Below are 26,102 nucleotides of genomic sequence, written 5' to 3'. Positions count from 1 at the left end.
GAAAAAAGCACAATTTGAACACAGTTTTATTTCATAGTAGGTACTCGATACATTAAGGAAATAAAGAAAAATCAGCTATGAAAGATTCCTCCCAACTATTCTTTGTTAAAAAACAAAACCCCTCTCTTGATTAGAAAAAAAAGCACACCATGAATGGACAGTAAATCCCAAAATGTCAGCTTGATAACACAGTAATACTTCAGACTAGCATTTGGTTAATAATCACAGTTCTCACTGAGCATGGTGATACTGTTAAGTAAGAAAGAGGGCCCCAGATACCTTTGCCATCACAGTACTAGAAAGAGATGTGTGCAACCCAAATCTTTCAAATTCATTTATCATATATTAGCAGATAAAGCCAGCTCTTTTTGTAGCTGGAATATCACACATGGTCCATTTCATTACTCTTCACTTGGACACCACTGTCATCCAGAGTCCTCAATCCTACACACTGCAGCATTCCCTCCATACCCACAGGCTGTTTCTCCCTCCTCCCTTACCCTCCAATGCTGTCCTTCAAACAATGCAATCTCACTACTGCCTCCTTCTGTCCTCCAGACCTGCAACACTGGAGTATTTCCTTGAGAAAGTAGCTATGGAAGAGTCAGAAAGAGGCACCTACCTGTAGAGGAATTTTTAAAGTTGTTTTGAGCATTTTACTGTTACTGTTCCCACCAGATGGTTACATTAAGAACCAGTGTAATCTGCCAACCAACGTTCAACACTGAATAAAAGACAGTAACCAATACTAGAATTTTAGATTGGTCCATAGACAAAGACTCACACTGTGGTGCTCTCCAACAGAGACATAATACACTTTCATTCAGATGATACATTTATTAAATTAGAATGAAAAAGTTAATGTACTTTAGAGTGCAAGAAACATATTTGGACACTGGACCTCGATACAGAGAAACAATGTCTTCAGAATAATTACAGCAAAAAAAATCCTCTGTACGGTATTACATATCAACCAAACAGGCAATAACGTTTATAAGGGGGGGGAAAAACCCATTCAGTACCATCAGCAGATGCAAAGAGCAGTAGAGAAGTTGCAAGGATCTAGCTAGACAAAAAATGTTCCTACCTTTAGCAAGTTGAGGCTCTTGGCAGGACTCAAACTATACTGAGAGCACTAACTTTTAGCAGATGCCTGTCTTATACAGCTGGTTTTGGCTCCAAGCTGCTGGATGCTGTTGAGCAGAGGAGCAGCAGCAAACACAGTATTACCCCATTAGCATTTTCTCAAAAGCTACAATCATCACTGACGATTTGTTTGTTTTAAATAAAAATAAACAGACTTTCGGTTCCAATACCTTAATTTCACAGACCCTAAAATAAGTAAACATTCCCTGCCTTTTTTCATCTCTCTCCAATTCAAACCTAACAACAAACAGTTTAACTGGAAGGATATGTATGCTGAAAAGCTGAGTAGGCTGATGATTTTGTTCTTTTTAACAAGAGAAAGTAGCACATCTTGATGTAAGAGTTTCATCTTTAATGCTTAATTACATAAAGACAAAAATTCCACAGAACAATATTTAAGTATAGTGTAAGATAATGAAACCCATCTACTGGCCATACTGCTCCTACATATCCTATTTTCAACTCATACTTGTACCCTGTTTTGCATAACATTTGCCTAGGAAAAAAAAAAAAAAACCACACTAAAAATATATTTAAGAACAGGAGTCTCTCTCAGAGGGCCAGAGCCCAGTTTATGAATAAAGCTAGCTAGCTTAACTTTTGCACTTACCCCTCCTGGCAGTTAGGACTGAAAGGTGGTTTTGTTCTGTGCTTGAAATGGAGCTGTAATGGGATGCAGTACAATTTACCAGCCATTAAATTGAACCATGACCACTTGCTTTTATGAAAAGCTGTATTATGAATACTGCTGTTTTAATATAAAAATTTACGTATGTACATTTTCCCTGAATTGTTCCATCCCTAGCAATTCATGCTATCTGTGTAAAAGTTAGAGCACAGGACTCTTCCTGGAGGTATCTAAGCATTAAATCCTTACCAACATTCATCCTTTTGGGTCATGATGTCATAGAACACTGTGCTACAAAGACCAAATGCCTCTACACCTACTCAATCACAAAATTTACCATGATTGTAGGAAAGGGGCAAGACTAGTTTCTAAAAGAGTATTCATTTAACTTTAGAAAACAAAAGTGTGGCAATTTCACAACTACAGCACACAGAACTATAGCCTTGAATTTCATTATTCAAAATCCAATTGGAGGATGTTCAAAGACACTTACGCTTTCAATAGGAAATTTAAGATGTTAAGGGATTCATAACAAAACTTAAAACTGTATATTATGAAAAGACAGAAACTGGGATGATTTTTGGTGCTGTATTTTAAAAGCTTCAGTATTACTTTTAATGATTAAAAAAATAAATATTCATGCTCTACTGTCACTGCTACCTAAAGGCTACTTGAATGTAGGTTGGAAGGGAGATAAAACCAGCTTTCCATCAGACAATAAAATATTTTAAGCATAGGACATGAAATAAAGTATGGGGAAGAAGAGAATATGGGTCGTCATTCCCTATTCAAAACCTGGCTTTAATGTTCTCATGAATCACTCAAGAGTCTAGATTTCAAGTGTACATTCATTTCAACCCTTGAAAATATAAAGGTCTATGGCTATTGTAGAAAGTATTTGAAATCAAACATTAAAGAGACAAAACAGCAACATTGCACATCACTGGAAAAATAAATTGGTGCATACTATTTAAAGTGCATTACTTTATGAAAAGACACCGCAGAAATTCGTTCAATAGGTGTAACTGGTGCATAACTGTATGATTCTGCAGCTCCAAAATCAACTCTTATTTGAAAAAATTACACTAACAATAAATACAAACACCTCCTCCGAGGATCAGACTGTAACTCAGATATGTTAAACTGTCTCTCACAAAGAATTTTATTTCCATCTGTATCAAATAATAATAAACTGACTACAGCAACTGTAGTCTAACAAGTCACTGAGCAATTCATAATGCCATTCTAAGACCCTGAAGCTACTTCTCGTGCTTATTTCTAACTACAGGAAAAATACAATCATTTTCCCACTAATGTAAAGCAGTAACTTTGCTGAAACACAGGTATAAAGAAAGAAGCCTTATAATCAGATCACAATTATCTGCTTTTTGAATGTAAGACAACATCTTAAATAATTCTTTACAGCTTCATTAACTTTCCAGGTATAAGTATTTTTCCTTCTGCACTTATCCTTTGAAATAGCCATGGGAATGCAGAAGTAGTAGTTAAGTGCAATTAACTGTGGGAGCACACTAGGGCTTAGTCCTGTTCTCTGCTACAGCAATATATACTGTATGAGTTAAAAGTCACCTCCTAAGATTTTACAGATACATAACAATACTGTGTGGGAGGATAAAGCCCAAAATGCACACCAGAAAATATATTGCTTTGGTGCCCAATGACTAGATTGAATAGAAGATGCCCATTACAAATACCAACTGCACAACCTAGAAATTTAGCTTATTAAATTAAAAATCTTATGTCTAAAAGGTGTGAATATATCACAGTAATAACTAAACACCACAGAATAAGAAACGGTTTCTCCTTTAACTTCTGGCAAAAATACACTGCTTGCTGAAACCTAAATACTTTTAACTAATCAGATGTGTTTAAACAGCAAACCTTCCATGGAAAAAAATTTTTTCCCCCAGTCTAACAAACACTAGTAAATCTTGTACTGCATAGAGTTACTTTGTAAGTTTATGAAAAGGGGGAGAGAAAAAAAACAAAGCAGCATTATTCCCCATCCCATCAGAATATAGCCACACAGGGCACAGCTGATAGTAAAGATGCTTCACTGCTCTATTGAAGGACATAAGCTAAACTGAGTATGTACAGACTGAGAAAGAAAGAGAAGAAGATCCAACTGTCCAAGGAGAAAAGGGGTTTAATCTGTCACACATGATGCACTAACAGAAAGCTGTTGGGAAATTCTTCCTCTAGCTAAATCCCTGGCTTGGCAAGTAAAAATAAGTGGCATCGAGGATGGGGACTATGCAGGAAGTGGGTATCTATGATTCTTCAGCCATCTGAAGTAAGGAGTTGATAGCTGCATCCTTGTTCCCCCTCTGAGCTTCTAGCACTGAGCGGATTACTTCCCTGTCCATGTTGGGAAACATGTCCTGGATAGATTTCAGGTCCTCTTCGTTACACAGGTGCTGAGGGTTGACCGCAGGAGGTGGTATTGCCACTGGTACCATGCCTGGATTACAGACTGCAGGCATCCCTACAGGTTAAAAACAGAAGAAAGAAAGCCACAAAACATACATTAGTAGGGGGGGAAAGAAAGGGAAACAAACAAACAAACAAACCCACAACAAAAAGCCCCGGTGATTTTGAAGACGAAAGCAGCTCATGATTTGTCCCAACCCACCAACTTCTGCATTTATCTATTTTAACATGCACTCCAGAGGAGGAAGAAGATTCCAGAGATTATACCAGCACTGTTGCAACTGGAAAACAATTTTCTGGAACAAGTTCTCTCCCCAAGGTTATACTCCAGAAGTTATAAACTACAGTATGGCAATAGGTACTGTTCAAAATTAGATACAACTTGCATTGAACAGGTTCACACATAATTCACTAACCAAACCCTAAGCTCATCACAAAAAGGTGTGGTTGGTTTTCCTCCCCTGGTATTTTAGTTTCCAGTGTATTTATGTTGTGATGAAAAAAATGGTTTTACATCAGCAATTTATGTAGCTTATATTTAGAAAGACAACGAATGCAACTGCCAGTGTATTCAAAGGACAGCAAAGTACTTTGGTCCACTAGGAGACTGGACCACACAAATAAGCAATTTTTAGCAGATGTTTTTCCTGGCTAAAGTTCCATTCAGCCTGCAAAGTCACTATGTGGCAAAAGAGCAACGCCTCTAGGGGCACACACTGCTTTGCTCGACTCTCTTCCAAAGGACAAAATTCATCTGACCTGTCACTTTTCGCTAACTTCTTGTATATCCATGTAAAATAAAGCACTAGCAGTTTATGGAGTTTTAGAAAATGAGTTTTCCTATTCCTGTTAGAAGAAATTACTAGACAAAATCCCTTTTTTTTTTCACATAAGAACTTTTATCATTAAGCATAGAACCATTGCTGAAAACACTACATTTTCTTCAGTATAAAACTGAAAACAGATAATAGTATGTATCTACAGTCCTCTTTTGTTATCACTTCTGAAAATTGTGTATTTCACTTCTTCAGATCCTTGATTATCTTACTCCCAGTCCTTTATGTGTTAGCTTCTGCAGTAATCCTGTAGAATTTCTAAGGTAGGGCAAGAAGAACTACCTGCAGCTAGACAGAAACAAGTTCTAGTATCGGTTCTCTATTTATTTTCAAGCATTTTATGTGCTGTTTCAAAGACTATTCACCTGATATTTTTATAGAGTAATCTACAATAACTCAAAGACCTTCATGTACAATAATGATCAAATTGAGAAAGTGTCACCAAATAAGTATTAGTTAAGATTATCCTTTACACATACTTAAACACCAGACTTAATTTTACTTCCTTTTTACTATGAGATCCTTCCGCAACCTGCAGCAGTCAGAGAGGCTTAGAAAACTCTTAAGAGTTTTTATTTTGACAAATTGTCTTAATCCCTTCACTTACTTTTTGAAGAAATCTGATGCACCTCACCAAAACAGGTGACAGATTCAACTCCTTTCATTAGATGAATAATCACCTATTTTTATTTGTTCATTAGCTCTTTAAAAGAGATATTAAACCACAAGTTTACTTTTGTTTTATCAGAATATCATATGATAGAAAGAATGCTTAGGCAATAGCATGTTCCAAATGCAGCTGAGAAGGTGATATACACAGGCCACACTGCTCCTTATGTACTCAAATACCTATGGATTTTAACTTACAGGCTTTTCCTACACAATCATGTCACTTCCTCCTAAAGTTTACCTAATTATATGTTTCGTTTAAAGCAGTTTATTCTAGTCTTCCTGGGTTTTATTCATTCTATACAATATGGCTACTTTAAAACTGTTTTTAACGAAAACTACACTTTGCTATCCCCTCCAGTCCTCTGAAAGCAAGACTTCCCTCACCTGTTATGGTCTCACATTCCAACTAGGTTTTCCTGAACTACCTTACATACTTATATCTTTATTATTATTTAATTACATACATGATTTCAGGTTTTCTGCTTCTTTAAAGTAAATAATTCTGCTTCTTTTACACATTTGATCTTCAAAAGCCTTGTTACTCAACCTCATAACCAGTTTAGATTTAACATATAATTTAACACTTTCACATTCCCATATATGGAAGATGTACCAATTTTTGTCAGAAACATACTTTACTGCTTTACTTCATGCTTCTTAGGATTCTCTGAGTGTTGGCTTTGTTAATTTTTTTTGATTTAGCACACATTTTCTTTGAACATCTAACTTCTTTTGCACAGTTTTTAGTTTGCCTGTTTGCTTTCTATCTATGACCTTGATTATTTCTCTGTGAGTTAAACAAAGGATGAACTATTTGCATCATCGCCATTATATACCTTCAAATAAGATCTCTTTTTGAGAACCAGCTTTCATAGATTACTCAGGAGTAGATCAGAAGCTGCTTCTCTTCTACTGAATTCTGACTGACTGCTCAAGAATCGTAACAACGAAGCATATGTATAAGCAGTATAATTTTCAAGAGTGCCTCTTTGCAGCCTCATCTCTCTTAACAAAATGATTTAAGTACTTATGTGATTGAAAATATTGCAATTATATTTTACTACTTCTACTCAGACCTAACATCTAAAAAAAGAGCAAAGAGCAGTTTCAATACTTACCTTGTCTCTTCACTCTAACTATTTAGTCACAAACGTCTGTACTTACAAATGTACATTGTACAAATGTATTTACTTACCTGTACAAATGTTTTAGCATCCCAGTGACTTGTTTTTTCTGTCAGCATAAAAATGCTGTATTATAACTCAACATTCAAGGTTGGATGAGCTAAACATCAACTCTGGCTGACCAGGTGCTCTAAGTGAATACAGTTTGACTGTGAGCCCTGCACCCAGAATTTCCCCTGATATACTCTTTTCTATTTCTTTCCTTAACTTAGACTCCTGTCCTATCTGAAGGAATTCATTACTGATTTGTAAACATCTCCCTATTTATCTGTGTTCTCCAACTTTGATTTTTAAAATCCCCCTTTCAATCATTTTAAGTTTTATTACAAGGAAAAAAAAAAAAAGGAACCCAGAAGCTTTAACACACAGGCTGCATCTACTCAAAAAGGTTCATATTGAATCATAGTCGCATAAATTTGTTACCTGCACACTGGAGGTGTATTTCTTGTGACTCCATTTGCATCACATCTCTACCACAAGTATCTGTCACCTTTTCTGCACCATCCTAAACCTTGGCTCCAAAGCTTTTTATGGCCTTTGGACCACGGTACCTGGAATTCTGTCCGGCACTTTGTGTTTGAACACACTGCTCATCAGACACCCTGGAGGCAAACCACTGTGCAGACCTCACCAACACTGCAAATACACTTCACCCAATTACCCAGCAGCATTTTGCAGTGCCTCTTCTAGAGGTTCAACAAACCTCAACTCATTCCTCACACTGTCTACAAACAATGTAGGCATTTAAAAGGGACATTAGATGATGTGCAGACTCAAAAAAATAAAGTTGCAAAGTACCTGAAGGAACTGAGCAATAGAAGTTATGTTTGGCTTCTAACATAAACTTCCCAATAGTTTTTATTAAGTCATCAACACCCTAAGATTATCCAAAAATCAGCCTAAACAGTGAACTGTCCATACAGGAGGTCAGTTTAAAGTGTTAATCCAAATCAAACACGAGGCTCTTTTCTCAAGCACCACAGCATCCTACAGCTTACCAATACTGTTTCAGTGTCTTATCAGTGCCAAAATAAAACCTAGATTAGAACACAGTTTTCCTTACTGCCTTCATCGAAAAGAGGTAATTATGAAGCCAGACATCTGGACAAGCAGCACTCAAAAGAGCATTTCCAGTATAAATAATCAATTTAAGACACAAGAAAATTCTCGACTGTATTGTTTCTCAACCAAGGATTTTCACAACCCATTTTCTCAGCTCTTATATTTCTAGCTTGTGCTGTCTACAACTACACTGCACACAAATGGAGGTAATACCAGATTTTTAATGAATACCTCCATGATAAATGCTTACTTTTCATGAAACTCCACATCCAAGCTGTACAAATACCAGTTTAAGAGTACTTTGGGTTTTTCCGCACTCAGGCTAAAAGCATCTATAATTTCTGATTTACAAAACAGTAAGTAAGACTTAAGCATAAACTTGAAGAATTATGCACTGAAATTTAGCAAATAGACACATATGCAGTCATTATGGAGAGTTATAATAAGCTTCCAAATTATCAGTGTTCAGTTAAAAGCCACTTTAAGTTAAAAAACCTCATATCACTGAGAGGTGAAAACTGGAACTAAATAATGTAAGAATCCACTATCAGTGGAATTGTGGATTCCTATGTTACTGTCAAATATTAGGTACATGTTATAAATCAGAAGAATGGAGCACTGTTTTCCAATTCAGTGAAATGGCAATGGCAAACATGCTGGCATAAGCAGTGACATTCCAAAACATGAAACAATAGCAAGTCAATTGCTATAAGCAGCAATGAAAGCATCAAAGCAGAATTAACAGGGTAAACTTTTTCCAACTGCATACAAGGCATTACCCACTTGCAATTTTATTTTCATTTTCAGTCAAGTGCCCTGTGCTTAATTTCTTAACTCATTAACATTCTGTCCCATGCATAGACTCTTTCAGAGTAAACTCAGGAACCTTCTCAGCATGAATTCTTTCATTTAAATGAAGGAATTGGTAACCCTTTTCTAAAAAAAAAAAGGTAAGTCTTAACAATACTTGCTCCAGGAAAAAGCTCACTACTAAAATATGCATGCCATCTCATTTATTTAAATGTTGCTTCTTTGCAAACTACTAGAAAAATTATGTGCATGAAACAACAGAAAAATGCTAAAATTCCACTGCTCTGAATAAACCAAATATGTTGCAACAACCACAACAATTTTATCTACAGCATCTTTCTGAAATTCAGAGCATCAAGAAATGACATCATATCTCACAAGGAGTCATTCAAAAATTTCCTGAATGTATTTGATTGAAGACCAATGCTTTTATCAAAGATAGCAGTGTCACAGCATCTTTGCACAATTCAAAATCAAAAGTGCCACAGTAAAGGAAGTCTACAATGAAGAAATATTGATTTCTGGTAACATGACTTGCCTTTAAAATTCTAGTCAGGTACTTAACTTGATATGGATCTAAAACAGAAGTGCATGAAAAATATGCACTGATGACAAAAGTGTCACTTTCAAAAAAGAAAGCTTATTTGAAAATTAATTAAGGAAATTAAGACTAATGCAATTAGCAGGTTGTCTTCTCAATGTCATTGCAGAATTCAGTTTTTTGCTTTCAAGTTTACCAAAAGTCATGACATTACCTGCTTCTCCACTAATCTTGCAGTAGCCAAACAACGGCAAGAATGTTTCTCTTCTAGAAAGCCAGTACTATCACCTAGTGTAGCTCACTGACATACAACAGCTTCAGAAGAATATCATAACATCACATTATATCCATCAACACTCTTATCAGCAATCAGTTCAACCACTGTAGCTCAAAGCTGAGCAGATGCCTTTCAACACTTTCCAACAGGTTCAAGAGGCTTTACTAATTTGCAGAAGATGCATTAAATTGTTCTACTGTGACAACCAAGTGGCAATACCTTGTTATACAGTCTGCTGTAACAAATAAAGCTGTTTAGGTGAGTTCATGCAAAGACTCTCGAGTCAATGAGAATGGGAGTGAGAAAAGAGCTCGGAAACTTACCCAGAGCAAAGTACTCAAGCCCTAAAGACAAGTGAAAATGAAGGGACAAGGGGAAAGGAATAAGACATGGGAAAGAAATATTAATCTATTTTTAAAAGGATATTAATTATTTACCTTCCAAAGATGAAAGTTGGATAAAATGAAGCAGCTGGGCAAAACCTAAACTATCTAATACTAAAAAACTAAATGCTGCTAGGATCCAGTCTCTCAAACAAATTGCTTAAGCACCCAGAACAAGCCTAAATGTGTTGCTTATGCAGAAGTAACAATCGGAAGAAATGTTGCCAAAATAAGTAAGCCACCAGGTGTTTACAACAAGGACTATATTTTACAGATCACAAAGGACAACATACATCCATGGTTTTCTGAACAAATACCAGTAACATCACAAGCTAACCCATGAGTCTCAAAAAGGATACCTAAAGAAACAATGTACATACACACACAACCTTGCCACAATGAAAAGTGTTATTCTTGACTCTGACAGGACCCAAAAACACACAGGTTTTTAACATACTTTTCACATGAGAATTTATGAAATAAGTAAAAGCAAGTTTCCTATTTATCCCATGAATATTTACCTTGTAAGAAATATAGCTTGCTTCCTGAACTAACATTTTTTAGCTCATTGTCTCTGGTACAGTTCACTACAAGAGGATACTGCAAGCACCAGTATATCAAAATATTCTACAGTTTAAATTAAGTAATCTTTAGAAAAAGAAACAGGAAGAGGTGGTAGATAAATTCAACTTCTCTAACAACAAAAACAACAGGGCAAACACGTTCTAATTTTTGCATATCCAATCCATAGATACATCAACTATGGCAGCTATGGCTTGTAAGCAACAGCTAGAGGTGTTGTCAGAAGTTTTCAATTTTAAAAATTTTGCAATTAATTACCATGGTGCAAGAATATACTATGGCCACTTCTGTTCTTAACACAGCTCCATCTACCACCAAATGTGAGGAAATGAGCATTCCTTGTGTTCATCTGCTTACCACAGTGAGTACCTACTTGTTTCTACTGTTTACCTCAGCTTGTATGACAGAGCATGAGAGTAATTAGATGCTTCAGCATTAATTAGAAGGCTAGTTAATTAGAAAGTTAGTTTTGAACAGAAGTTTTCTTTTCCAGAAAAACAGCTTGGCCTTTGTGACACACCTAAATTTGACTCAACCATTGCTCTTTAAAGCACAGTTATTTTGGACAGTTAACAAGTAACTGTTAAAACTGTCTGGATAAGCATTTTAGTCCACCCACTCTATTTCCATCACAGATAAGGCTTTGATTCTGACAGTCTTCTACAGCAGAATCCCCTTCATTTCAAGTGCAATACACTATTCAGTGATGCTCTTCAACTCTTCAGAATGAAAAGCAGAACCTGTTTACTGATTACATTAATTTAGCTGCAGAGATAAAAAACCTGAACTAAAAATATGCAAAGCAGGAGCATACTGATGTCCATTACCCTTCCTGAAGCAGCCTCAAAATGAAGAGAGCAAACACTGTAGAGTGTTACAAAGGAAATGTGCAAACAAAGTGGGCCCAGAAGACAGAAACAGTTGAGTTGTGCAAGCAAGGCCAGCATCTTGCATGCACCTTTCTGAAAGAGTTTAGAGAGTTCAGAAGGAGCATCTAGTACAGTATACAGAAAGCATTTCAAAAGCCTCCCAGATGTCTTCTAAAATGCACTATTGTTTCTTTTTAAATTTGAAATTACTTTTATTAAGCCATTAAATGTATGAAACAGCAAAAGTATTCTGCAGCCAAGTCACTTTGCAATTCCAAACCTAAACATCCATCTAATTATTATGAGTGGGTCATTGATTAGTGAGTAAGTCAAAGCTTTAGAACTCACAGTGCTTTGGGAAATTTTGATGATGTCCACAGAAATTCTAGAATAGCAAACACAAAGCACAGTAATATTTAAAAAGAGTGAAAAATACCAAATGTAGGTCAAAGGTGGCTTTTATGAAGTCAAGGAAGTACACTCAAGTTTTCACAGAACAAAAGAAGAGTTCAAATCCAGGGCGGAACTTTGCAATGCTTTAAAATTACAAGTCACAGATGCAGGAAGAATTCTGAATACCAAATAGTATTATAGTAGCAATTAAAACAAACATGCTGGATCTTGGTAGAAGGGCAATGATCCACCATTTAGACTCCAAATTCTTAGCTTCTAAAATGTCAGACATTATTATCACTTTCAAATTATTAGTTATTTCTCCACTTGTCCAAATAGCAAATATTTTCAAGATAAATAATTTACAGAACATCATGATTTGAAGGTCCAGTACTTCAATAGCAAGTCCGAAGGTCTTTCTATCAATTTTATCTGTTCAGTTCTATGTCTAGTTTCAATCATACATGAAACTAGTCTCTGCTTCATTTCTGCTGTTCATACTCTGGCACAGAAATTTTGTAATATGAATATTCTCATTTTGATCTATTCAAGAAATTTGCTAGCACTTTCTGTCAGATCTTTACACTATAAACAAGGTGACTGTCTGAAGTTCACTGCAGAAGGTCTGGTTTACCACAACAGAATCACCCTTTGGAATGTACACTCTGGTCCAAAGAACTTCACTGGCAAGACTTAAAATCTGACAATTAAGCTACAGAGATTAAAAAAACACTTAAAATGAAACAAACTGCATGTTTTCATCAGGGAATAAAGCATGCAGCCCAACTTTTCTGTATTTTGCTCTAACTTAACTCTGTAAAAATGAAACAGGAGGTATGATTCCTAACTTACATATCCAGTCTTCTGTTGATGAAGTTTGTTTTTACAGTGAGGTATGATTCCTAACTTACATATCCAGTCTTCTGTTGATGAAGTTTGTTTTTACAGTGAATGGAATTTTAAAATTCAATCATCTCCTAGTCATTTTAAATTCAACTATCTCCTAGTCTTACAAAAGAAAAATAAAATATATGTATCTGTTGTGTCATCTCTTAGCACTTCACTTATGTCCCACACACACTATCATTCATAAATTTGCATGCAAAGAAGTTGAAAATATGTGAATTTATCTCTTACTTTCCCCGAAAAGTATACATACTACTGAACAGATAGCCATAGAATAAACTGGGGGTTTTAACAGCTGTAAGTGAAACACAAACTCAACTGAATGCTCCCTAAGTAGGACAAATTCAAACTTATTTACATACTTTAAGCTTCTCATCTTTGACAGAAAAATTACAAAACATAATTTAACGCATCTTTCTCTACAAATCCAAAACTCTCTTTGAACCAACCAAATGCACTGACAACACTTGCTGTAGTTATGTAAATACATCAAATAGAGCTATCTCAGATCTCCCTAACATTTTTCATTCACTAAGCTATGAATGCTTCACATGCAGTGTAGCAAGTTTCTTTCCAACAAAGCATCTCCAAAGACCACAGAAAAACTAATCCCATTGTGGACTACAGAAGCTGCAGTTCCAACAGCACAATTCATTTGGGGCACTTTCTCAAGTGCAAACAGCTTCAGACATGGCTTGCCAATCACTTAAGTAAGCACAATTTAAGAGAGCAGCCTGCTAGATAGCTATTCAGTGACCTGATCAAAGTATAAAATAAATACTCAAAAACAGAAGCCTTCAAAACTTGATAGACATTTTAATCCATTTAATCAAACTCATGCAGCTCTATTAAACAGCTATCAAGACAGAAGGCAGACCTATACTTAATTTGTTCCCTCTTCTCATAAAAATATATCATGGGATAAGCAGTTAAGGAAAAATAGTTTATAGTTTCCTTTACACTCTGAAAAAACAGGAGTAATTTTTTATTTATTTCTGCAACATCCTTCATCTGGATGGTTCATAGTCTTCAAGAAGAGAAAACCTACCTGCTATAGGCACATATCCAACTCCTTGCTGATATACAGTGGGCATCAGGACCACCGGCTGGGGCTGCATCATCATGGCAGCTGGCAAAGACTTGAGAGAAAAGGCACAGATTAGAAAACTCAGGAAATAGCCAAAAAATGCCACCAATTAAAAGCGTTTGCAAACAAGTCATCACATTGTAAATCCATGTTCAACAGTACAATATAGCTATGCTGAGTGCTTATCTATATGAAGCAAAATCTCTGGCAAACTAACTAAACTGCCATCTTTCAAATGGCAATTAATTTGCCTATGAATCAATAAAAACACACCATGTCAACCTCGCCTTTTGCAAGAGTGATGAAATGTTATCAAAATGCATTATTTTAAAATACAGGTTTAATCAGCTTTCACGCCTTAGTGTTGTGAAATGAATATACAACAGTCATCATAAATTAAATATTCGACAAAATCTGATTTTTATTTTTATTCTTATTTTTATTTTTAAAAGTAGTACACTGCTCCCTGAAGCAAATTTTTGTTTAAATCAATTATTTTTGAAGTAAAACAGTGATTTAAACAAAATATCAAATTAACTCCATTCCCTTTTACCACCACAATAACTTCAGTTATATTTCAGTTCAGTTTGATCCTTGGTAATAATGAATATTATGAACAGTACATTCACAGGGAGACAGTTTTCAAGGTTAATTATAAACTCTTTTGTCCCCGGGGTAATGAAACAACTGTTCAGATCTGGGGCAGAATGTGGATTTCAAACAGCAGGGAATATCTCTTCCCAGCCGTGCACTCAACAGCAGCTTGCAACTTCTGATGATATTCAAGTGCAGTTCAGGGCTGCAAGTGCTACACGTTATCCAACAACTACTTGAAACAAAGGTGACAGATGAGAACACTCCAGGAGCTGCTAAACAAACCAGTGTAAGTTCATGACCAGCAGTACCAAATGAACAAAAAGAAGTGAAAAATAATGTCATCTGAAAGAGCATTAAACCATCCGAGAAAACTAAGACAGAAAAGTTTCCATTATTCTGCTTTTAAACTGACATGGATTTTTAAAGATTTTGGGGGGTGGGGGAAGTTATTGTTAGATTCTAAAAAGCTTTTTAAAAAATATCATTATTAAATTAGAAATGGCAATGGACCATTTAGCTGAGGATTTCTTTTTTATACATAAAAAACACTGTCCTTAACACAGTGTTAAGGACATTTTCCTGTCTGACCCTCCAGGAGCCACTCTGGCACCCACTCCAGTCTGTAACTGCTGAGACCAAGGCCCCTTTGCAGTGGGTGGCTCCAGTGACCCCATGGGTGCCCCTCTTGGCTCTCTGCACACCCCCCACTCACAGTCAGACAGGGTTTCCTTACCACCTCAGCCCTGGGTTTTCCACGGCAGTGTCTCAGACATCTGGATCCTTAAAGCAATTTAATCATGGTGCACTAACACAGAAACAGCTCAAGCTGGTGCCTCTAAGGAGGGACTCTCAACAAAGGAATCCCTGGGCTTTTACACCCTCCACAGTCTGTGCTCCCAGACAGTCTGGGGTCTTCCTGCCGACCCATCAGCTTCTGCTGTGTCCCAGTGTCCAGTCCCCTGGCCTGTGCCACAGGTCCCTGTGCCCTTTGTGGTGCAAAGGGCCAGCATCAGGTCATGGTCCCTTTCCTGGGGCTCCCACCATGTCCCCCAGCCAGGGCAAAAGCTGCAGCTCCCACTGCAGCTGCACACCACTCTCAGTGGACTCCTCAACAACACAAATAAGCTGAATTTTGGTAATTGCAAAACAAGATAAACACCCATCTGCCACCTCACGACAAGGTATTTATTGTCTTTACAAATATTTTTGACTGCTAGTCCCAGAGTCAGGTGTAATTATTTTAAATGCCAACACACACAAACACTCAGTATGGCACAACAGAACTACTGCAGTCTAAAATATCTCCCTCTCACTACTTAAGAAGCTTCTCTCCCTTCCCACCCCAAACTCATCTTACCGTGTATGACATAACCAGATTAATCATTCCTTCCTTATCATCACCTTGCCTTCCACTCAAGCTATACCATTCATCCTCCACATTTCCTTGTTTCAGAGACTCAGGAATTGTAATGTGTGTCCAAGCAATGCGGTCATCCATTGAAAAGGCTCTCTGAAAAATAATTTGAAAAATATTTCCAAATTAATTTTCCTGAAAGAAACCCCAAATTTAAAATTTTCCTTGACTAATACTTCAGTTTTATGCTATTAACTTTGTTGCTTTTATTCCCTTTGAAACTACTGTAGTGTCAATAAATATTTTGGCCATCACCTTTCCAACAAGGATGAAGGATGCTTTAAGTGGGATTACAGATTGCAGATATTTAATAGCAAGAAATTGAAAACCTGAAGCAGAACACTCTAGAAATACAGCATCCTAACATCATCATAGGCTGTGCAAATCTCATGACATCACATCAGAGGCAATTACATGAACATGAACAGCTTCTGTTTACAATGATAGGCTGTGAACTCCAGCAGATAGAAGTACTGACCTGCTCCCCTGTTGCAGCAGTTAAATAGACACTTGAACCAATCAGCTAAGCCCTCAAAGCCTCACTTGTGTAATGACCACACAGCTGCTGCACTGCTTTACTACACACAGTGAGAGAGGCAGCAAAAAAAAAAGGTAAACCATGACTTTAGCCTTAGCTGTAGCCTTTTAGTTTCTTGTAATAAATCCTAGCGACTACCCACAGAATGTATTTAACAGTTTTATTCTCAGGAATTCCAAGCCTGGAAAAGATTCCAAGCTCTTCCTAGGTTAGAATAGCACCAAAGAATTTTCAAGTAAAACAGCATTGTACCACAGGCTATTTTTAATAAGGACAATGAAGGACATAAAGCTGCAGGGCATTTTGACAGCCAAGAGGAGCTTAAATAGCATTCAGACATCATTTGCTTCTCTTCCTTTGCAGGCAAGCCTGCTAATGCCTCTTTATCAGCTACCAAAGAAAAGTAACAGCTCTGACATTCTTGGGGAAGAGCAAAGCCTTGTGAATTGCTGCTTTCAGAAGTTTGAAAACTTTTTGACATCTCCCAGAGAACACAGCTAAGGAACTGTCTGTACTAACTCATTTCTTTTTTGCAAGGTTTCACCCAAACCTCAGTCCAAACTGGAGACGGGGAGGGGTAGAAAAAACATACAGCAGCTCTGACCTCATCAAATATCTCTAGATAAAAGGAGTCCACACCCGGGGGAACAGTGCACTGAATAACTTTGTTCCAGCGGGGGTTCTTGGCTCCATTATGTGCTGTTGGAGTTTCATACACAGCATATCCCAGCCGTATTCGACAATACGGATCCATGCGCGTCATCCCGTAATTCTTTGCCAGTTTGGCCTGAAAAGAAAAGAAATCCAGGCAGTGTATTAACTTGAGGAGTTAATTACTACTAGTTCACAGTAAGAACTCAATACTGAACAAAGGGACTAGATTAAATTCTGTGACAGAGAGAAAAGAGTTAAAAAAAAAGAAAAACAGCTTTCAGATTAAAACATAAATCAGTAACATCATTAAGTGTCTGTGAGACCTTGAAAAGGGAACATCTTTCTAACCTATTTATTGTAGAAAATACACATCTTCACTGTAGCTAAAATAAATTACTTCATATCAAAGCACAAAATACATGATTACAAGGACATTTTAACAAGTTCAATTTTTCCCTGGGTATCTGATCTCCAACATACAATCACAAGTGTAAAGTCATAGGTAGCCTGTCCTCTTTCACTTAAGTTCTTTTAAAGAATGAAATCCAGAAATCCAATACCCTCAAGAATATCACAGAATCCAAAAGCAGAACCTGCAAAGGCAGTTCAACTGAGGTAAACTAGTCATAGTAGATCAGATGTTTCAAAGTGATTAAACACTTATTTCATTCAGCATGTGCATTTAACAGTAGTTAATTCAGTAGACAACAGATGCTGTAGAGAATCAGAAGAGATCCAACATGCTTTTGCTGTAACATCAGAAGACTAGAACAAAACAAGGTGATGACAGTCCTGAACACAACACTGAGTAACGCTGCACAGCTGTGCTCAAGCAGAATTTGGGCTTTTTGGATGTGCTGTTTCTTTGACTTGAACTAAGCAGCCCGTGGTTCTTTTTACAGTGAGACAAGTGACAAACCACGGTGACCCAGGGCATCTCCCACCTACAGGATGTTTACAGAACTCACAACAGTTGAGGCAATGCACTGAATTAACGCTTATCACAAAGGCTGCACCTCAGGCTTGGAAAGCCCTTTTCTTCTTCAGGGAACATGCTGATAGATCAATTCATACATTAGAGGTGGTAAGAAAGGTCTCAAACTGCTTCTTATAAATGTGGACTTGAAAATAAAAGTAAGGAAATTGGCATCCAAACTAAGCATTATCTATACTCTTGATTTGTGAGATTAGACGGTTTATCAAACCTTCAAAAAAGGCAATAATCAGCTGTGCTTAGACAAACTCACTACCATCCCTGTATATCTGCAAGAAAAAAACCCAGCATATACCTCCCCAGAAACTTTTTCTGATTTTCCATCAGTTTATACTTCCATCAGTAACAGAATTAAGGCATGCTGTTTGATATACTTTATCAATGCTTATTTAAATACAGTACACTTAAACCAAATTTTCATCTTCCATAGATTAACTATACCATGGCAAGTCTCCTATTCAGAATGCCACATCTCAAATACAGCCAAGATACCATAGCATTCCTGCATAAATTCCTAGACAGAAAAGAGAGGAGTATCTCTTGTCTGTTGTACTGTCACTCAGAAGGACCCTGACAGGCTAAGAGAAGTGCACAGACAGGAATCTCAAAGTTCAACGAAGGAAAAACAGGATATATGACAGTAAGACTTTGGGCCAACTGGCTGGACAACAGCTTTGAGGAGAAGGATGTGGAACAATAAATAAGGGAACTATTCCCTACAATATTCTCAAAGTTACTAATGTCTGTACTAATATTAAGTACAGGAACTACAGGAAGCCTCTGAACAGAAGTTTTCAGAGAAATCTGTTCACTGCAAAACCCCCATGACTTTATTTGATTATGTGCTGTAATGCAAGGTTTACAGGAAATCACTGCACCAGGCAACAATGAATTATGAAACTGGACATAATGCTGATACACAAAAAAACGAAGCTGCAAAACGTTTAAGAATTATTACGCATTTACAAGTAATTTAGTAACTCAAATTCCAACACAAAATCTTTTTGTGTCCACCAATTTTAAAAACTGCATTAATTATTTAAAATTACTTAATTGTACAAAGATGGCGTAACTTATACCTGTACTACAGTAATACTGAGTCTTCCTACTGTACCCATTGCTCCTCCATACTGTAGCTGCTGAGCTGCCTGGGCATCCAGCTGGATTTGCTGCTGCTGCTGGGTTGGGGTAATGCGAAGAAAATCTTGAGGAAGCTCACCAACAAATACCTTAAAAAATAAAGAGAGGGGAAAAAAACCCCAAGACTTTAAACTTTTATAATGGGAAAGAGATGTATATAAATCAAAGCGTAGCAAATTAAGGAAAATTTAGTCTTGTTTTGACAGCATGAACAAAGAACTAATTAAATGACAAAACTGCCACCTCATGTAGCAAATGTTCTCCTTTTCAGAAACAATCATTTCCAACATAAGCTTCTGAAAAAAAGTAGGACTGAGAGCCAAAGCTGCTCTGCAACTAAACATTGAAGTAGTCGACACAAAAGTCAGAACCACTAAGTTTTACAACACATTCATATATGATATCTGATGGCATCCAGTTCTTTCACTTATTCATCACAATATGTTGCATCCAATCGTTCCTGTGCCAAGACACAGCACAGTGCTTTCATCTGAAAGGTCACACCCACAGTCCCCTTCAAGACAGACTGTAAAACAGGATTTCTTATGAACCAAATTCTGCAACACAATAAAGATGTCCTAATGCTTTTCCAGTTTTAAACACAGCCAGCCGGCAACTAACCTTGGTGACAAAATTCCACCACATTCAAACAATTTGGGAACTAAAAATCTGGTCTATCATGAGAATGAGCCAGGAGTAAAAGTAGTAGTAGAGAACTTCTGTCACATGAGCCAATATGAATCAGCACTCCCCATGGATTTTCTGTTAGCTTTACAGCATAAAAGGAAAGTTTCTACCCATTACTTGTAAATTCAACAGCTTGGGTTGCTTCTAGGTTTTAAACGCCCAGTGAACATTATCAATTGAAATATATTTCATCGTTTTCAAATAACAAAGACCTATAATAAAAATTTTAAAGGCAAAAAAACTGTCATAGAAAATTTATAATGAAGTTACATTCATTTCTCCTGTTTATAGAGTGGATTACATATTTAATACAGAACTGTCTACCTCATCAAGACAAAAGACAACCCAATTTCTCATGCTGCAATCCCAAGCAAGATTACTCAATCATGTATCTGGCAGATGCATGCCCACAGAACCTAATTTAAGAAGCTAACACGCCTTGAGGACATAGCTTTTCAAGATTACACAGCATGTGCATGTCAACATTGCATCTTGGAGACAGAAATTGCAGCTCTTGCCAAATCACATGTATGACTGTTTCGTATGATTATCTGAGAGCCTCAGGATCCTGGCAACAGTAGGTGTCACATGCAAAAAAGGAAGTTTATGTGAAAAGTTCAGGAGGAAGCACTGAATGCCTGCTGCTGTGCTATTGGGAAGCAGAGTAAAAAGGGAATCAGTTTTACTTACAAGCACCTTAAAATTTTACAATTAAAAACTTAAGCAGCTGAAGTTTTAAGAAGTAGAAAGAAAAAAAACGGGCAGAGAGGGAGAAAACTAAGCTAGGAGTTAATAATTAAAGAAAGTTTATGTAAGTTTGGCTGGCAATGAGACATAGTATTATAACAGCCTTCTCAGTGGAATACATATCATTTTAAAATAAAACATAATCCATTTAGGCAAGATCTGAAATGGCCCCAGAATTAGCAAGGAAATGGCATTTACAACACAGCAGGTCCCCCTCCACCCCAGGTCCTCAAGGAAGTTTTAAATCTGGTACTATTAGCACCTCTAGGAATAGACATCATGAACATTTCTCATAGTCAGAAGTGCTGGCTGCACCTCTGAAATCCCATTTCCATATTATGCAAGATCTCTCTGTCAAACTCCCAGAAAACAGGATAGCCTCTTTTGTTTCCACCTTCACATGGATATTGGAAAGCTGAAGGAATTCAAAACAGAAGTCTAATAATAGCTTTCGCTTTTGAAATTTTATTTCGTAAAAGTTTGCCAATATCTGCTCCAAAATAAAATAAACAAACTTGCCTCTGTACTGAAGTCCATAAAGGAGTCTGAAGTTTTCTTACAGAAGCTAAACCGATTCTAGGTTATTCAGTTACCTGACACAAAACCACACTCTTATCCTGCAACTGCAGAGCTGACATACATAGAAACTAAAACCATCCAATGTTAACTAAGTTCTCAAAAGATTTAAGTGGTAAATCCCTCCAAAAGGGAGGAGTGGGATCAGGAGATGCACAAACTTATACGTTCAGTTCTGACTAAGATTTGGTTCACAAGTCCTGGTGATATAGCCTGTACAATCTCTAGGAGAGATGCTTATTGAATGAAACACATTACTCAGAATGTTCTTATACTAATTATCAGCTGATTCCATAATGATGGAGACAAACTGGTATCATGCAATCTTTTTATCTGCAAATAAAAGAGATCAAGTTACATCTTCCTCAAAGCATTTAAAAGCAGGCATATAAGTGCCACCTCCCAACCTGAATTAAAAATACAAAGTTAGGTAACCAGTATTCAACCAGTTTTTATTTTAAAAGCAAGGAAAACATACGTGACAAGGTTGTGTCACTGATCCTACTCCACACCCGCTTTGAAACAAACGCACTTCCTTCTACTATAAAGGCACTTCAGAAAGAATGTGAAATTCAAGAGTGTTCTGCCACTAGCTGCAGAACAAAAAATTAATTCCATTTAGCAACAGGACAGGGATGGGACTACAATTCAGAAGACAAATTAAAAATAAGCCTGCCTTATAATCACTTTCTAATAAACTTTACTGAGAGCATTGCATCTCAAAAATATGGATTACCTAGAAACAGAATATTACTGCCCCTCCCATCTTCTACAACCACCCAAGAGCTAGTTCTGTGGATCTTCAGAGTAGAATGCTGCAGGTATAAAAACTGCATCTCAACTCCTTCAAACTGAATGTGGTGTGACATTCTACAGCTATTTGACATAGCTGAGGATGGGGCTGTCTCAGTCTCACCTTCCTGTTTCTTATGCAACATGAAATGGTACCAGAGAGTTGTAAAGTGGGTCAGTGAAACTGACCAGAAGAAACAAGGGTTGGAGGCAAAAGGAATGGGAGGTAAGTTCTCAGAACCTTCAACTCAGTGATTCTGCAAGTACTGGCACCTGTGTATGGGCGGAAGAGGGACAGACCCAAACATGGCCACAAACAACCCGAGTTACAGAAACATTTGCCCCCACACAACACACTCAGGGAGCCATAATTAAGTTTCCACACTAGAGCAACTACCAAGGAAGTCTAACATGAAACTTCTTCAACACATCAAAAAAGCTTTAAACATCTAACTACTCAAAATTTTCTGACCATTCTCCTTTAAATGGTTTTACTGTTTTTAAGGAAGAAAAAGTGAATGACAGAGTTTTGAACTTTTATTCTTGCTTTACACACTGAAGAAAAAAATGGTACCAGATAAGAAGCACCAGAGGTCCTGAAAGAGCTGATATTTGTTCAAGGCTGCTCTTTAACATCTTTGAAAGGTCATGGAGATTAGAGGAACTCCCCTATAACTGGAGAAAGACAAATCTCATACCCAGCATTCCAAAAGGGCAAGAAGGATGACCTGAGGAACCACAGGCAGGTCAGCTTCACTTCAGTAACTAAGAAATTCATGGAGTAAGTGCTTCTGGAAGACATTCCTTGACACATGAAGGAAAAAAAGCCCAACAGGGACTAGGAATAGCTGGCCTTTACCAAGGTTTTAAAAGAATAAAAAGCTGATGAGCCATCTGCCTTCTCAAAAACAAGAATATATGACTAAGAGCAGAAGGTATCAGGGCTGGATCATTATAATCTGAAGGGGTGGACGACTGGATGGATGAAAAGCTGACTAAGGCACTGAGCTCAGAAGCTGAAGTTCAGTGGTTAATGACACTGGAGGCTGGTTAAAAGTGAAGCTGTTCAGAGGTCTTCATGGAAACTAACTTACGTCTAATATTTTTCCTCAGTAATGGAAGGTGAAGACATGAGGCATCCTTACCAGTTTTGAGGATGACACTGAATTTTGGGAGAAATGACTGGTATACCTGAGGACAGGACCATCTAGTGAGATGGAGGAATTCACTGGCAGGAATCTCATGAAATTCAACAAGGGCAAAGACCTGTACTTTGGCCGGAAAAATGCCTGGCACCGGTACAGAGTAGAGAACAACTGGCAGGACTGCCTGTACCTCTACAGAGGTGGAGAGCAAGCTAAACATGGATGAGCAGAGGGCTCTTGCAGCAATGAATCCTAACAGAAAACTGCACAGGACCAACAAGAATCCAGCTAGAGGGCTGAGAAAAAGAAAGAACTGCTGGACCACATCTGGAACACTGCAATGGTTTGGGGCCCAGCAGTTACATGAAAAATGATGAACTTCAGAGGGCCCAGCGAAGATCCACCAAGAGGGCCCATGAACAGGGCTGGAGCACTTGTGAGGCCAGGCTGAGGACTTGTTTAGAATAGAAGAAAGTAAAAATGCACCTGGCAGTAGCTTTCTAGTATCTCCAAGGAAATCATTGACAAAACAGACCCAGGTTGTCTTCCAAGATGCAACACAAAGAAAAAAGAAAATCTCAATTGTTAACCTGAAACAGAGCTGATGTCACATGGAAAAAGGAGGGGGTAAAAACACATGCAAAGTATGGCAGGAACTATGGTACACAAACATGAGTTAAAAGTTCAAGACAGAATGAGTGTCCCCATGACATCTGTGTCTATGCCTGGAGAAGTGAAGGCTCTGGGGAGACCGCAGAGCACCTTCCAGTCCCTGAAGGAGCTTACAAAAAAGCTGGAAAGGGACTTTTGACAAGGGCCTGTAAGGGCCTCTGATGAGTAGTAACTATTAGGGAAATTAGGAGCAGAAGTCTATGCAGTCCTAGGTTGGTGCTTAATCAAATTTTGAAGGACCTGATGTATTTGCCAGCATGGTGGATAATCATGGAGAGTAATTTTGGGTATGACAGGCTAGATAAGAAATCACAAAATTTTGGTGGCTCAGTCTTAATCTAAAGCCTGGTAAAACTGTTTATTGGATTATTAATTATTAAGTAATTAATACTCTCACTTGTAAAAGGTATCACTTAGCAGTGCTTACATATTCAGCCATAGCTCAGATTTAAAAAGCTGTTTTGTTCAAAAAAGATTACAAATGTGAAAATATGCTAACTTCAATCCTGAAAAGGCCCAGAGATATCTATCTATATTCTAGGAGAATATTTACAGTAACAGACAGGATGAATTCTGTTTCATCTGAAAAACTAAGCAGCAATAAGAATTTTTAATTACACAGCAAGTAAGCAGCGTCACAAATTAGGAAGTGCAGGCATAAGACTGGCAACAGCCCACTTTAGTTCCTTACCCACACGAAACAACCTTGAATATTTTCTTGCTTGTTCAAATAGAAAGACTGAACTGTTCTTACCAGCAGTGAAGAAAAAAGTGGTTCCCAATCCTTTAGCACCATTTAGTGGCTATTCATTTGTAATGCAGTTGCATATGTAGAAACTAGTAGGATTTTATCTTCCTCTCTGAAGAGAATTAAGAAAGGCTGGAATGTACCATATAAACACCCCCAGCTCTGAATGCCTGCTTAATAATGCATAATTTATTCACTCATTTGAAAACATTCAAATCTCTAAAGTGGGTAAGGAAGAAAAGCATGTGCAACAATGTTAGCAACACATTAAAAAAAAACCCAAAACCTGAAGTCCAGAAAGCCAAAGCTGCATGAGATAAATCATCTTGTATGCCTTTTGCCAGGCTTCAATCAAGAGTAGGAAACAAAAGACTGCCAATAGATTATACAGGAGTACCTGGGAAATTCTAGAACAAGACATCTGGAAGAGTAACATTCAAGAAAGACCAAGCAGTTATGATAAATAAAACAAATAAGACACTTAAAGGAATAAAACTGACGAGCATATTACTGTCATAAGAAAATGGGAGCAGTGCAGTTTTTCAAGATTAGCAGTAATTCACCTCACTGTTCTTTCTACAAGGCTGCATAAATTTAAAAAAACCTAGCTGTTTCTACATAATAAAATACAGCAGTGTAAATTTATTGTTTTTCAAAACAGCCTCATTTCACCATAAGCAATATCATATTGTCAATGACTATCAGATCCCTTCAGACAGGAGGAACAGACAGGAACAGCACAGGAATCTGTCGAAAGCTGATGTTGTAACACCTCACACGGAGAACATGCCGGTGTGAGGTATGATTATCCCTGGGCAAAACCAGACAGTAACATATTTCCAATAAACTGTCAGCACTACTTCCCAGAAGGCTGGTAAATTGCTTTTACGACGGCTCAGTTCCCGTCCAACACGCACGCCTACATCCCACACTGCGTGCGCCGTTCCAGGGACAGCGGCCCGACCGTGCCCCGCCGAGCCGCGAGCAGGGGAGTTGCGCTCCGCTCCCAAGGGAAAGCGGTTCCGCTCCGGTTCCGTGTAAGCATTTCCCTCCCCGGACGGGCCTTTGGGCAAAGAACGGGCAGAACAGCCGCCTCAAGGACTCCGCACAGTTAGGAGGGCCTTTCCCCTCCCCTTTCCCAAAGCCTCTTCGCAGGCGAGGAACCGGGAGACGAGGCAGACATCCCTCCCCCGCATCCCAGCAGTCTGGGGAAGATGAGAGGGCTTTTCCTCTCCCCCCTCCGGCGCGGCCGGAGCTGGGACAGGGTGACAAACACGGAGTCTCCCTCCCACAGCGGCGCTGGGAGAGCCGGGCGGGCCCATCAGGGTCTCCAAGCCGGGCCTCGCCCGCCCAGCGCGGCGAGCGGTAACAGGAGATACCCTTGAGCGGGCCCCGCGGCGGCGCCGCGCCCGCAGCACTCACCGGGCCCCGCTGGGTGGTGACGGTGGTCGCCATGGCGCCTCGCCAGGGCCGGGGCCGCGGCCGAGAGCCTTCCTCCTCCTCCTCCTCCGGCCCCGCCAGGCCGCCGATGCCGCTCCCGCCGCCCGTCACTCAGCGGGAGCCCCGCGTCA

At 38.2% G+C, this 26,102-nt stretch overlaps 1 protein-coding gene across 2 annotated transcripts; it reads right to left on the bottom strand.

Moving 5' to 3' along the window:
• Positions 1 to 26,102, bottom strand: TOLLIP (toll interacting protein). Of its 2 annotated transcripts, XM_066187741.1 has the most exons (7): positions 25,954 to 26,102; positions 19,104 to 19,253; positions 16,981 to 17,163; positions 15,782 to 15,934; positions 13,789 to 13,879; positions 9,931 to 9,951; positions 1 to 4,280 (listed from the first exon to the last, which is right to left on the bottom strand). In XM_066187741.1, the coding sequence occupies exons 1-7, from the start codon at positions 25,984 to 25,986 to the stop codon at positions 4,066 to 4,068; spliced, it is 846 nt and encodes a 281-aa protein (XP_066043838.1). In that variant the 5' UTR covers positions 25,987 to 26,102; the 3' UTR covers positions 1 to 4,065. The 2 variants fall into 2 exon arrangements, with proteins under 2 accessions (XP_066043838.1, XP_066043839.1); XM_066187742.1 differs by lacking the exon at positions 9,931 to 9,951 and having other exon boundaries at positions 25,954 to 26,099.

This window comes from Chamaea fasciata, unplaced genomic scaffold (genome assembly GCF_029207755.1).
Source record: "Chamaea fasciata isolate MVZ Bird 193981 ecotype frontalis unplaced genomic scaffold, bChaFas1.0.hap1 SCAF_7, whole genome shotgun sequence".
NCBI classification, from domain to species: Eukaryota; Metazoa; Chordata; class Aves; order Passeriformes; family Sylviidae; genus Chamaea; species Chamaea fasciata.
Note: the sequence above shows the minus strand (reverse complement) of the source record. Positions and strands in the feature narration are given on the sequence as shown.